Below are 12,699 nucleotides of genomic sequence, written 5' to 3'. Positions count from 1 at the left end.
GACTATTTTTTTTTACATGGAAAGTTACTCTCAGCACACTTACCCTGTGTATTGTCACTTTGGAGACATGATTGATCTGGCTTGAAGTCAGAACATGTCCCCATGTTGATGCACAGACAATACCTCCTTCTCGGGGTGGTCAAGGTCACCTTGGAGAGAAGACCTTTCACACTGCAGCACAGAGTGTGCCCTGACTTCTGAGCGTCTCCTTAACTACTGAGTGGACTTACTGTCCGCTTGCTGTTAAAGCAGCTTACAGACAGGCCGTTTTCCTCACCTGTGGCATCAGCCTTTCGTCTGAGTAGAAGGGAGGCAGTTCAGGAGCGGGAGCCCAGATGCACCCCGCAGATGGACATGGTGCTGCCTGAAGGATCCAACCTGCACTTTCCGTTCCTGTTTGCTAATGAGCCATGCCGCCTGGGAACCAGCCTGGAAGGAAGTCTGGCTTTTTAGAAGGGTTCAGGGCGATATGCTGAGGATGGGTGCCCTTGTTTGTATCAGCTCCTGTATCTGGAGAGAGTCAGGAACGAGTGCTGAGGGCACTCTTGGCACTATAGCCTGAAGAGGATGAAGGCGTCACTGTAGTTGAAATGTGCTGCTTGTCCAGCATCGATGGACCAATAAAGGTTGAGCCTTTTGTTTTTAACTTGATTTAATTGACGACAATGGGTTTCACTGGCCTTGGTGACAAAGGAAAAAACAGAGCACTGTCTAATAATCCTGTGTAGGCTTATTCTTCCTCTGTCTATTTTCACACAGTTGGATAAACTACACTTGCACATATCACCAGAATATATGTAACACCAATGACGGTACAATACCGTTGATCCCAGGGTTGCAGTGATCTGGAAACTTGTTAGGAGAACTGTTTTGGCTACTCCTTCTCCCTTATGAAAATGGTAGTTTTGTTGGGTTCTCCAAGTGCTGCACCCAACAGCATCTGAAGAAGTAATTCAAACCGCTCTGAACCCTCAAAAGATGGGCTGTCCCAGGTCAGCAAGGATTGTCACTTGGAACATCTGAACACACACTCCTGGAGTGAAATTCAGTTTTTGGCTGACGCCAATGTAATCTAATCCAGCTAGTGGGAAAGGAAAAGCCAAGAGTAATATGCAGGAGTCACTGCCTGAAGTTTTCCTTCAGAGAAAGATGGGTGGTCCTTAGCATTTTCCTATGTATATGGCACCTTCAAACTCATATATTTTTTGGCTTGATCTTCAGAAAGGGGAAATTTCCACGTTCTACAAAATGCCACAACAACCACTCATAGATCACCACGTGTGATCCCCACCAATGCTCTCCAGCTTCCAAGCACTTCCACAAAAATCCCACCGATACACTGAAGGCTCTCAAGGCAACGTCAGTTTTAATGAAGGCATTTCCCTTTTCTATTTGGAACTGTTAAGACCACAACTGTGACTTTCGTTTTGACCAGGTTTCACTTACTCACCTTTCCCAGACATCTAGTTTACTGTACAATATTCTGCTCAGTTTTACTGGGCCACGAAGTTCCTGCCATTTTCTCAATTATTAATCATTTTGTAAGGGCTCACCTCATTGTATCACTTCTTTGCTATTTATTTAAAAAGTTATCCAATGTCATGACAAATTATAATCAAAGAGAAAAGAACAAGAAACCCTGAGTATGTAAATGAAGAATAGAATATTTACGTTGTCTCAAATTATCTCCCCATAAAAGACTTCTTGGGGGCTACCCTTGTGGCTCAGATGGTAAGGAATCTGCCTGTAATGTGGAAGACCTGGGTTTGATCCCTGGGTTGGGAAGATCCCCTGGAGGAGGGAATGGCAACCCACTCCAGAATTCTTGTCCAGAGAATCGCATGGACAGAAGAGCCTGGCAGGTCCATGGGGCTGCAAAGAATTGGATGTGACTGAGCAACTAACACAAAAAGACTTCTTAATTACAAAGGAAGAAAAGTAACTTCATAGTAAAGAAACCTGGCACATACCACCTTAACCCAGTGATCAAAGGTAATATCACCGATAGTGTGGTGAGTTGCAATTGTGTCCCTTTGGCTCGAAGGCAGTGAAAAGGCAGTACCATTTCTGTGATATTCCTTCTGAAGGTTCAGAGCCTGAATCTTTAAGGAAAATCAGACAAGCCCAACCTGGTGGGTATTTTACAAAACTAATTTGTAATATTTCTTTAAAATTTTTATTTTATATTGGAGTATAGTATAGTTGTGTCCGACTCTGTGACCCCATGGACAGAGGAGCTGGGTGGGTTACAGCAGCCCACCAGACTCCTCTGTCCATGGGATTCTCCAGGCAAGACTACTGGAGTGGTTGCCATTCCTTTCTCTACGGGATCTTCCTGACCCAGGGATCGAACCCAGGTCTCCTACAATGCAGGCAGACTCCTTACCATCTGAGCTCCCAGGGAAGCCCCCCAGTTGACTGACAATGCTGTTAGTTTCAGCAGTACAGCAGGACATTTCAGTTACACGTATATGCATATCTATTCGCTCTCAAAATCTGTTCCCATTTAGGTTATTACAAGACTCAAGCACAATTCTTTGTGCTAAACAGCAGGTCCTTGTTGATTATCTATTTTTATATATAGTAGTGTCCATCTGTTAATCCCAAACTCCTAATTTATCCCTCCCGCTGGTTTATAATCTTGAAAAATATGAAAGTCAAAGAGAGCCAAGAAACTGTCCAGATGGTATACAAAACCAAATGACATGGTACTCAATACACTGTGATTTTGAACTGAACTTTTTTGCTGTAAGAATGATTTGGGGACAGCTGGTAGAATTTGAATGAGGTCTGAAGATGAGAGTGTAGTCATGTATCAGTGCCCTGATTTCAAGCTTGTATTGTGGGTACACAGGAGAATGTCTGTATAGGATCTGGCCTCCACATTTTTGAAGAGATGGTTCCAGATTTATTGGCAACCTGCTCTCAATGGTTCAAGAAAAACAAAGTGGTTCTTTTTTTCTTTTACTACTTATTACGTTCCTGTAAGTTTGAGATAATTACATTAAGAAAAAAACAAGAGGATGGTGAAAAGCACCAAGGCAGGAGAGTAAAGGAAAGGAGATCTTATGGGTTTGGGTTCACATGTTAATTCTGCTCTTCAAGTGTATAAACTATGTCATTGTTTGAGTCTCAATTTCAACATTAAAATGGGGAAGATTATTGCTATTTTTCAAAGTTGTGAAGATTAGAGATAATACAGCAAGGATACTAGCACAGAGTCTGTCAAATAGCAAGGATTCAGTACATAGAAATTATAATTATCATTTATGTCATAAATAATGATGACATACAAATGTATGCATCATTATTATTATTAATTAACCAACCTGAGCAGATGTCAAGTATTTTCTAGACTCTAGAGGTTATCAAGTCTAAACTGTTAGCTCTGCATAGCTCCTGTTCAAACCCATGAGTCAGGACCTCAAGCATAGATCACTTCTATCTGTCCATCTCTCCCTGAGGGCTAGCAGAGGGTCAGTATTGGTATGAAAAGGAATTTACCTACATAAGTTTTAATTTTTTCCCGAACCATAAAAAGAGTCCAAGGAGCCAACTGGTCTGTTCATTTTTGGTTTCACACATAGAGAGTGAGAAAGAACCTGGCCTGAAAATTAAGCAAAGAAGGAAGGAAGAAAGAAAAGTTTAAAAAAAAAAAAAAAGCAAGACAACAATGAAAGAACTCAACAGAAGGACCATCACTGGTGTCATGCACAATATGCTGTGATATATTCACTGGCGTGTTATAATATGGTAATTCTCCCAGGAGCAAGTTGTCTTCAGTTTCCTTAACTGTTTCTTGGGTACATGTTGAATCTGGGTGCACATTTTCATAGACACATTTTCTCTTCATGTCCTGTCAGTTCCTGTAGGTTTTTAGATTGCTGAGTTTTATTTGCAAGGTGCTTTTACTTAGTTTTTATCTTAACATTGGAGAAGGCAATGGCAAGCCACTCCAGTACTCTTGCCTAGAAAATCCCATGGATGGAGGAGCCTGGTAGGCTGCAGTCCGTGGGGTCGCTCAGGGTTGGACACGACTGAGCGACTTTACTTTCTCTTTTCACTTTCACGCATTGGAGAAGGAAATGGCAACTCACTCCAGTGTTCTTGCCTGGAGAATCCCAGGGACGGCGGAGCCTGGTCGGCTGCTGTCTATGGGGTCGCACAGAGTCGGACACGACTGAAGTGACTTAGCAGTATCTTAACATATCCTCATGTGTCTTGGACTGTAAGATACTAATCCTGATTTATGCTACCTGTCACATCCCAGGAGATTAAGGTCTCTGTTAGTAATGAAAAAAGTGTGAATTTCAATGCAGATGGGAATTTCCCTGTCTCTTCCTGAATCCTACAGTGTGTGTGTGTGTTTTTCGTTTATTTGTTTTGGTTGGTAAAGCAGCTGACAGCTTCAACACAGAGAAAGTGATATTCAGAACCATTTAACTACACTGACAGCCAGCCTTTGCTTGTCCACATCAAGAAAGACAAAGGGGAGTGGGGTGTGGGAATATGCTGCTTAAAGCCAAAGAAAATGCTGGGGAGTCAGAATCGAGCGCCTCCTACCCTCCCGGGGGGCCAATAGGTGCCTGGATTCTCCCAGGAGCTGGTATACCTGCTCAGTCATCACAGGCACACCGTGGTATGAAATAGTGTTCATGAGCAGCTTCTAGTCTCTGCTGCTGCTGCTAAGTCACTTCAGTCATGTCCGACTCTGTGTGACCCCATAGGCGGAAGCCCACCAGGCTCCCCCGTCCCTGGGATTCTCCAGGCAAGAACACTGGAGTGGCTTGCCATTTCCTTCTCCAATGTGTGAAAGTGAAAAGTGAAAGTGAAGTTGCTCAGTCGCGTGCGACCCCACGGGCTGCAGCCCACCAGGCTCCTCCATCCATGGGATTTACTAGGCAAGAGTACTGGAGTGGCTTGCCATTGCCTTCTGCGTCTAGTCTCTACAAATGTTCTTTTTTCAGTTAATTAGCTTTGGGCTGTGTTGGTCCCTGTTGCTCCACGCGAGCATTCTCTGCTTGTGGGGAATGGGCTCCTCGCTGTGTGGCTTCTCTTGTTGGGGGCACGGGCTCCAGGGCACGTTGCCTCAGTGGTCGCGCATGGGCTTAGTTGCCCCGCGGTGTGTGCAGTCTCCCCGGGCCAGAGGTGGAACCCATGTCCCCTGCCTTGGCAGGTGGATTCTTATCTGCTGGGTCACCAGGGAAGTCCTACAAATATTCCTTTTTTAAATATTTATTTATTTTTAATTGGAGCGTAATTGCTTCACAAGATTGTGTTGTTTTATGCCAATACAGCAACATGGATATCTTTAGGTCCCCTCCCCCTTGATTCTCCCTCCACTTCCCACCCCATTCTACCTACCCCTCTAGGTTGTCACAGCGAATATTCTTAACTTCAGAAGGTTAATTCGGACCCAAGCAAGTAGTTAATGGGACTTCCCTGGTGGCTCAGATGGTAAAGCGTCTGCCTACAATGCAGGAGACCCAGGGTCAGTCAATCCCTGGGTTGGGAAGATCTCCCGGAGAAGGAAATGGCAACCCCCTCCAGTATTTTTGCCTGGAAAATCCCATGGACGGAGGAGCCTGGTAGGCTACAGTCCATGGGGTCACAAAGATTCGGACACGACTGAGTGACTTCACTTTCCTAAGTAGTTAATGAACCAATCAACAAGTCATAAGGCTGCTACTCGAATATTTTGTTTCTTCCATAAACAGCAGATGTCATTCTATATGGCCAGGGAGGAAAAAATTTAAATCAGAGCCTCTCCACAAGGACTTGGCAAGCTACACTTGAACAGACTAGACCTCACCCTATATTAATGTCAGGATGGTGACACATTTTAAAAATGGGCTGCTCGCCTTCTGCTGAGGCCGGCTCTGTTCTCTTGGAGCGCACGGTGACAGAGGACGCTTGGGAAAGGTCCGTGCCTGTCCTCCGGACACAAACCTCCACGGAGCCAGCACTTTCATCAGTGTGATACTCAGCGTCCCCAAAGTGCAGTGCAGGCTCTGGGGAGACATGAAGGGACGGGCTAAGAATGCTGCAGCCTCCCAGGACCCTCGTCTCCTCTGGCCCCGTGGGAGCCTGGGCGTTTCTCACAATCACCAGACTTGACAGGTCCCACGGGCTCGAGAGGAAACAAGCAAAACACACAAACGACCACATCAGGGAGGAGTCTCATGCCACGGCTTAGATTCCAGGAACTGCAGTGAGAGGAAATCAGAATTCTATTCATTTTCCTCCTTTAAGAGAGATCTGTCGTGCAAAGAAGTTTCCTAACTGGGGAAAACTGGTCAACTAGCTGAAAATCCGGCAAGTCAGCTATTGTTTGGGAAAAGATGGTGGGGAATTAAGGAGGCTTTTTCTTCTTAAGGGAGGAGGGCCCTTCATGTCAAGGCACAGTCCAGCCAGGGGTCTGAACTCGGCGTCTGCTGCTGCACCTTATCCCATATGTTTGTTTATCACAAAGACAGACAGAAATTCTATTCCTGAACTGCTACCCCCAGAGACAGGAAAGGGGTCCCCTAGAATAGAAGGCTGAGGGCAGCCAGGGTGGGCATCAGACTCTGAGAGCAGGTGAAAGTGAACGTGTTAGTGAGTCAGGCCAGCTCTGTGCGACCCCATGGTCTCTAGTCCACCAGGCTCCTCTGCCCGTGGGAATTCTCCAGGCCAGAATACTGGAGTGGGTAGCCATTTCTGTCTCCAGGGCATCTCCACCCAGGGATCAAACCCGGGTCTCCTGCATTGCAGGCAGACGCTTTACCATCTGAGCCACCAGGGAGGCCTGAGAGCAGGTGGAAGAGAGCAATACATCCAATGTGGGGGGGGGTGGGGAACGTTTGACAAGTCAAGACTTGGCCAAGCAGGCGTACTCATCCACTTCGAGTTCTCTCGGTTCTAAAAGGCAGCCTCTAAACTTAGCTGACTCTTCAAAGCTTATACAAGTTTCAGCTGTTACACCTGACATGATAAAGGTCAGAAACGAATGCTTTTCCTCAGACTGAAATTCAGAGGCAAAAAGATGTTCACACCAGGCAGCAGCTTTACCACACAGGCATGACAGCTTTACCACACATGACATGGTAAATGGAAAATCAACACTACAGAGAAGAAACTTCGGCAAGCACGATACAACACAGAAGCATATCAGAATGGAATTTGGATTTTGGAAGGTAGAACTCCACCGTAATAAGCAGTATCTGCCTAGGATGTATTTTAGCAGATCTCTTCGTGCTGCAGAGAGTTTTACCAAACGTTTGACAGTAGTGTGCAGGAGCTCTCGTAATCTGACTAGCGGCCGTTCTTTCTGGAGTCTTCATGTACCATTCCTGACCCTGTGTCCTGTGCGCCTGTTACACAGAACAGCTCTCCAGGCAGCCAGCACAGCACGTGGTCAGGGCCTCCATCTTCACTGGTGATGTCCTCTGAGCTGAAACTCCCTTCTCAACATGTTAATTTCACACACTCCTTTTGTAAGACTCTGACTGAGTAACCTGCTCTGGGAGGTCATGTGCATGCGTGCATGCTAAGTCGCTCAGTCGTGTCCGACTCTTTGCAATCCTATGGACTGTGTAGCCTGCCAGGCTCCTCGATCCATGGGATTCTCCAGGCAAGAATACTGGCTTGGGTTGCCATGCTCTCTTCCTGACCCAGGGATCGAACCCGTGTCTCTTATGTCTCCTGCATTGGCCATCAGGTTCTTTACCCCTAGTGTCACTTGGGAAGCCCCTGAGAGGCCATATATGCCCTTAAGGGGGAAGTTGTTCCATACCCGTGCTCCCCTGACACTTTGCACAGCTCTAGTTGCAGTGATGGGCCACTCTTGCTATTTGCTGCATCGCAGGCGGGGGTCTGCACTCAGAAAAGGGTGTGGGGAGGTCATTCTCTCTTAAACATTTTTATTTCTTTTTTGGGCTGCACCGGGTCTTGGTTGGGGCAAGCAGGATCTTCAGTTGCTGCAGGTGGGATCTAGCTCCCTGGCCAGGGATGGAAACCAGACCCCCAGCATTGGAAACACACCAAGTCTTAGCCACTTAGACCAGGGAAGTCCTCATCCTTTCTTTTGGACTCAGAAGTTTCACTCCACCTCCCCATTGTTGCTGTCGGATGTTTTGGATACCTCTAAGCTTGGACAGGAAACAGGGTGGAGAAGCAAGAGAAGCAGACAAGATCTTGATGGGTTTTATCATGGTGACCACACTCTTGGGTCTTAGAAGACTGGAAGAAAGAAGATTCTGTTTCTCATGGGCACTTTGGTGTGTTCTTTGGAGATCTCTCATTCCCATGGTTGCGTGCTTCTCATCTGCAGTCCCCTTAATAAGGATATGTGCGTGCTAAGGCCCTTCAGTCTGCATCCCTATCCTGGCTGATCACAATCCTTCCTCTTTTTAGCATTTGGCGGTGCTTCCCTGGTGGCTCAGAGGTTAAAGCGTCAGCCTCCAATGCGGGAGACCCGGGTTCGATCCCTGGGTCGGGAAGATCCCTGGAGAAGGAAACGGTAACCCACTCCAGTATTCTTGCCTGGAGAATCCCATGGATGGAGGAGCCTGGTAGGCTATAGTCCACGGGGTCGCAAAGAGTCGGACATGACTGAGCGATGGAACGGAACGGAACGGTGCTTCTGTGGCGCTTGTTCCTCCCTCTAGATGGTGCTATTGGACAAGGCCTAAGACGGGTCCATTCTGCATCTCTTCTGCGAGCGTGCAGCACTTTTCACAGCATCATCTTTCAAGATTTGAAATAGCTCAACTGGAATTCCATCACCTCCACTAGCTTTGTTCGTAGTGATGCTTTCCAAGGCCCACCTGACTTCACATTCCAAGATGTCTGGCTCTAGGTCAGTGATCACATTATCGTGTGAAGATCTTTTTTGTACAGTTCTTCTGTGTATTCTTGCCACCTCTTCTTAATATCTTCTGCTTCTGTTAGGTCCATACCATTTCTGTCCTTTATCGAGCCCATATTTGCATGAAATGTTCCCTTGGAATCTCTAATTTTCTTGAAGAGATCTCTTGTTTTTCCTATTCTGTTGTTTTCCTCTATTTCTTTGCATTGATCTCTGAGGAAGGCTTTTTTATCTCTCCTTGCTATTCTTTGGAACTCTGCATTCAGATGCTTATATTTTTCCTTTTCTCCTTTGCTTTTTGCTTCTCTTCTTTTCACAGTTATTTGTAAGGCCTCCTCAGACAGCCATTTTGCTTTTTTGCATTTCTTTTCCATGGGGATGGTCTTGATCACTGTCTCCTGTACAATGTCACGAACCTTCATCCAGAGTTCATCAGGCACTTTATCTATCAGATCTAGTCCCTTAAATCTATTTCTCACTTCCACTGTATGATCATAAGGGATTTGATTTAGGTCATATCTGAATGGTCTAGTGGTGAACTATCAAGATGCTTTAAACCCAGATCAATCATAAAAGAAAACATAATGGGTGGAAAGAAAAAAAAATGTTTCTAAAACCAATGAACATTTAGAATGGCTTGAAAATACTATGAAAGATTAATATAACACAAAGGCTTAAGAGTGTTTTTATATAAAATCCACCTGATATATGTAAAATACATCTAATATCACTTCAAAGATTCTACAGAGGAAAACTTGAGTTGTGAAAGTGATGCATTGACAAGTTTATTTAAAGTGTTGTGTGGGGATATGTCCCAGTGTATTTTCTGGAGCTGAGGACTTTTTTTTTCATAAACTTAAATTCTAGGGCTTATGATTTTAATAAGGATAGTTAAATTAGGTTCCTGGCCCCAATTATAATGTGTGTGTGGAAGGGCTTTCCACATAACATCAGGATGTGCAAAAGTCCAACTCAGTTCTGACACTATCTACCCAGAGATGGCACCAGATTTCACACAGCTGTCAACTCCTCATGGTAACTAGATTCTCTCTAGTCACAACGTGTTTCACATCCTATGATCCTCTGCTCATCTTGTCCATCAGGCAACCTTCTGATCAGCACTCCAGTTTTCTGGAAGCCTCTGCCTTTCTTCTGACACCATACATGGCTGAATAGACTCTTGTCTATTTTTTTTGTAAAATTAAATACAGTTGATCCTTGATAAGGAGGTTAGGAATACTGACCCTTGTTCAGTCAAAAATCCATGTATAACTTTTGAATCCCTCAAAATATAATTATTAATAGCCTATTGTTGACTGAGGACTTCTCTGGTGGCTCGGATGGTAAGGAATCTGCAGACCCAAGTTCGATCCCTGGGTTGGGAAGATCTCCTGGAGAAGGGGATGGCTACCCACTCCAGTATTCTTGCCATGAGAATTCCACACAGAGAGGAGACTGGTGGGCTACAGTTCATGGCATTGCAAAGAGTCGGACATGGCTGATTGACTAAGCCTACACTGTTGACTGAAAGCCTTATCAATAACATAGTCGATCAACACACATTTTATACGTTATTTGTATTATATGCTGTATTCTTACAATAAAATAAAGAAAAATGTTATTAAGAAAATCATAAGGAAGAGAAAGTACATTTACATACTGTACTATATGACGTGACTGAGTGACTGAACTGAACTATATCAATAAGTTAAAAATCTTTTTAAATCATTTATTTCTTTGGTTGCACCAGGTCTTAGTTGTAGCATGAGGGATCTTTAGTTGAGTCATGTAAAATCTTAGGGCCTGTGGGATCTAGTTCCCTGACTAGGGATCACATACGGGCCTGCTGCACGGGGAGTATGGAGTCTTAACTGCTGGACCACCAGGAAGTCTCAATATCACATTTGTCATCCATTTACAAGATGAATCATCTGTTGGGATCTACATCAACATTATCTTACATAAAACGCTATAGATGTTATATGCATTTTTAACATCAGATACCAAAATGAAAAGATAATGTGAGAAAGAGGTTCACATTTATTTACAGGTATAATAATTCATGCGTTGATAACAAAGAAGTAGCAAAATGATAGCTTTATGGAAGTTGGGTGTAATCAATACAAGTGGAACTGCATAATTCAAACCAATGTTGTTCAAAGGTCAGCTGTATATTCATGTCAACCCAGAAATAAGGAATGTCAGCTTGGAAATAATAAGCCCTTTCACAAGATTTAAATTTCCTATTGTCTTGAGGTATCAACAATTTAGGATGATCACAATTTACTCATTTTACTTTAACCCTTCCTGAAAGAGTAAGACATTTGACATTTTGAATGAAGCTTTCTTCCTTGGCTTTGAGTAGTTGAGTTAGAAAGCTGTGTACACATCATTCTCTCACCTTGCCTGTCAAATGAAACTCTATTTGCAGTACAGGGGTGACCAAGGACTCTCCATACTCTTGCTATAATGTGCTAGGCAACAGAATTGCTCCACACAATTTATTGACAAATCAAGGCTCTGCTTCCATGCTGGTTAATACCTTCTGTTGCTTCTGGATGAATGTTTCAGGACCAGTTGAGGGGAATTTGCATAAAATTTAAAATTTAAGAACGAACCAATTGGTTGTTCAAATTGAGTGAATGATCAATGAAAAAATGTGGTCTGCCATATTAGTAAGTAAAGGCTTTGCAGCCATCAGTCCATCACAGTGCAGACATCCTCAGGGATGTACCCTGAGGAGAGTCTGGATGAGAAGGCAGAGGATACTTGCCCCACATAGCTGAGGTGCGTATCAAAGGAATAATTTCAGTAAGCCCAGATCTTGCATCTTCCCATACATGGAAAAGCACTAAATTCTTTAACTTGAGATGCCTGGTTTTCTTTAATTAAAAGTACTCTTTGATGTTCTGACGATCTGGTCTTCGCTGCAAAAACTTCTTTATATATACCCTAGCTCCTCCCTTACCTCTTTGGTGTGGTTCCTTAGAGGTATCTGAAAGGCTACCTTTCAGACTTAAGTGGCCAGTTTTGTCCACTGAATAAAACATGAATCTCAACTTTTAGGTTGTGATTATTATTATTTTTTTGAGTTGACAAAACCAATCCATGACATCTATGTTCATGGGCTGGACTTGGCAAATCAGGAAGTAAATTGGGAGTATTCTATCCAGATGAATTACAAAGCTTCTATTCTTGATCCTCATTATTGCTATGGTTGGGTTAGGTCAGTTCAGTTCAATCGCCCAGTCATGTTCAACTCTTAGCGACCCTATGGATTGCAGCACACCAGGCTTCCCTGTCCATTACCAACTCCTGGAGCTTGCTCAGATTCGTGTCTATTGAGTTGGTGATGCCATCTAACCATCCTGTCCTCTGTCATCCCTTTCCCTCCCGCCTTCAATCTTTCCCAGCATCAGGGTCTTTTCCAGTGAGTCAGCTCTTCACATCAGGTGGCCAAAGTATTAGAGCTTCAACTTCAGCATTGGTCCTTCCAATGAATATTCAGTACTGGTTTCCTTTAGGATTGACTGGTTTGATCTCCTTGCAGTCCAAGGAATTCTCAAGAGTCTTCTCCAACACCACGGTTCAGAAGCATCAATTCTTCAGCGCTCAGCCTTTTTTGTTGACATTCTCTCACATCCATACATTACTACTGGAAAAACCACAGCTTTGACTAGATGGAACTTTGTGGGCAAAGTATTGTCTCTGCTTTTTAATACGTTGTCTAGATTTGTCATAACTTTTCTTCCAAGGAGCAAGCATCTTTTAATTTCATGGCTGCAATCACCATCTGCAGTGATTTTGGAGCCCCCCAAAATAAAGTCTGTCACTGTTTCCATTGTTTCCCC

At 44.1% G+C, this 12,699-nt stretch overlaps 1 protein-coding gene across 1 annotated transcript in view; it reads right to left on the bottom strand.

Moving 5' to 3' along the window:
* Nucleotides 1–874: 874 nt before the first annotated feature.
* FREM3 (FRAS1 related extracellular matrix 3) overlaps nt 875–12,699 on the bottom strand; it is a 48,605-nt gene continuing 36,780 nt past the window's right edge. Inside the window, 3 exon segments of the mRNA XM_088827851.1 lie at nt 875–982; nt 984–1,081; nt 5,862–6,130. Coding sequence (XP_088683977.1) covers nt 875–982; nt 984–1,081; nt 5,862–6,130 — 475 coding nt within the window.

Source organism: Moschus berezovskii, chromosome 19, assembly GCF_049115385.1.
Source record: "Moschus berezovskii isolate FMDL1 chromosome 19, NW_MosBer_1.0, whole genome shotgun sequence".
Lineage (NCBI taxonomy): Eukaryota > Metazoa > Chordata > Mammalia > Artiodactyla > Moschidae > Moschus > Moschus berezovskii.
The sequence above is the reverse complement of the archived record's forward strand: the minus strand, read 5'-3'. Positions and strand labels throughout refer to the sequence as shown.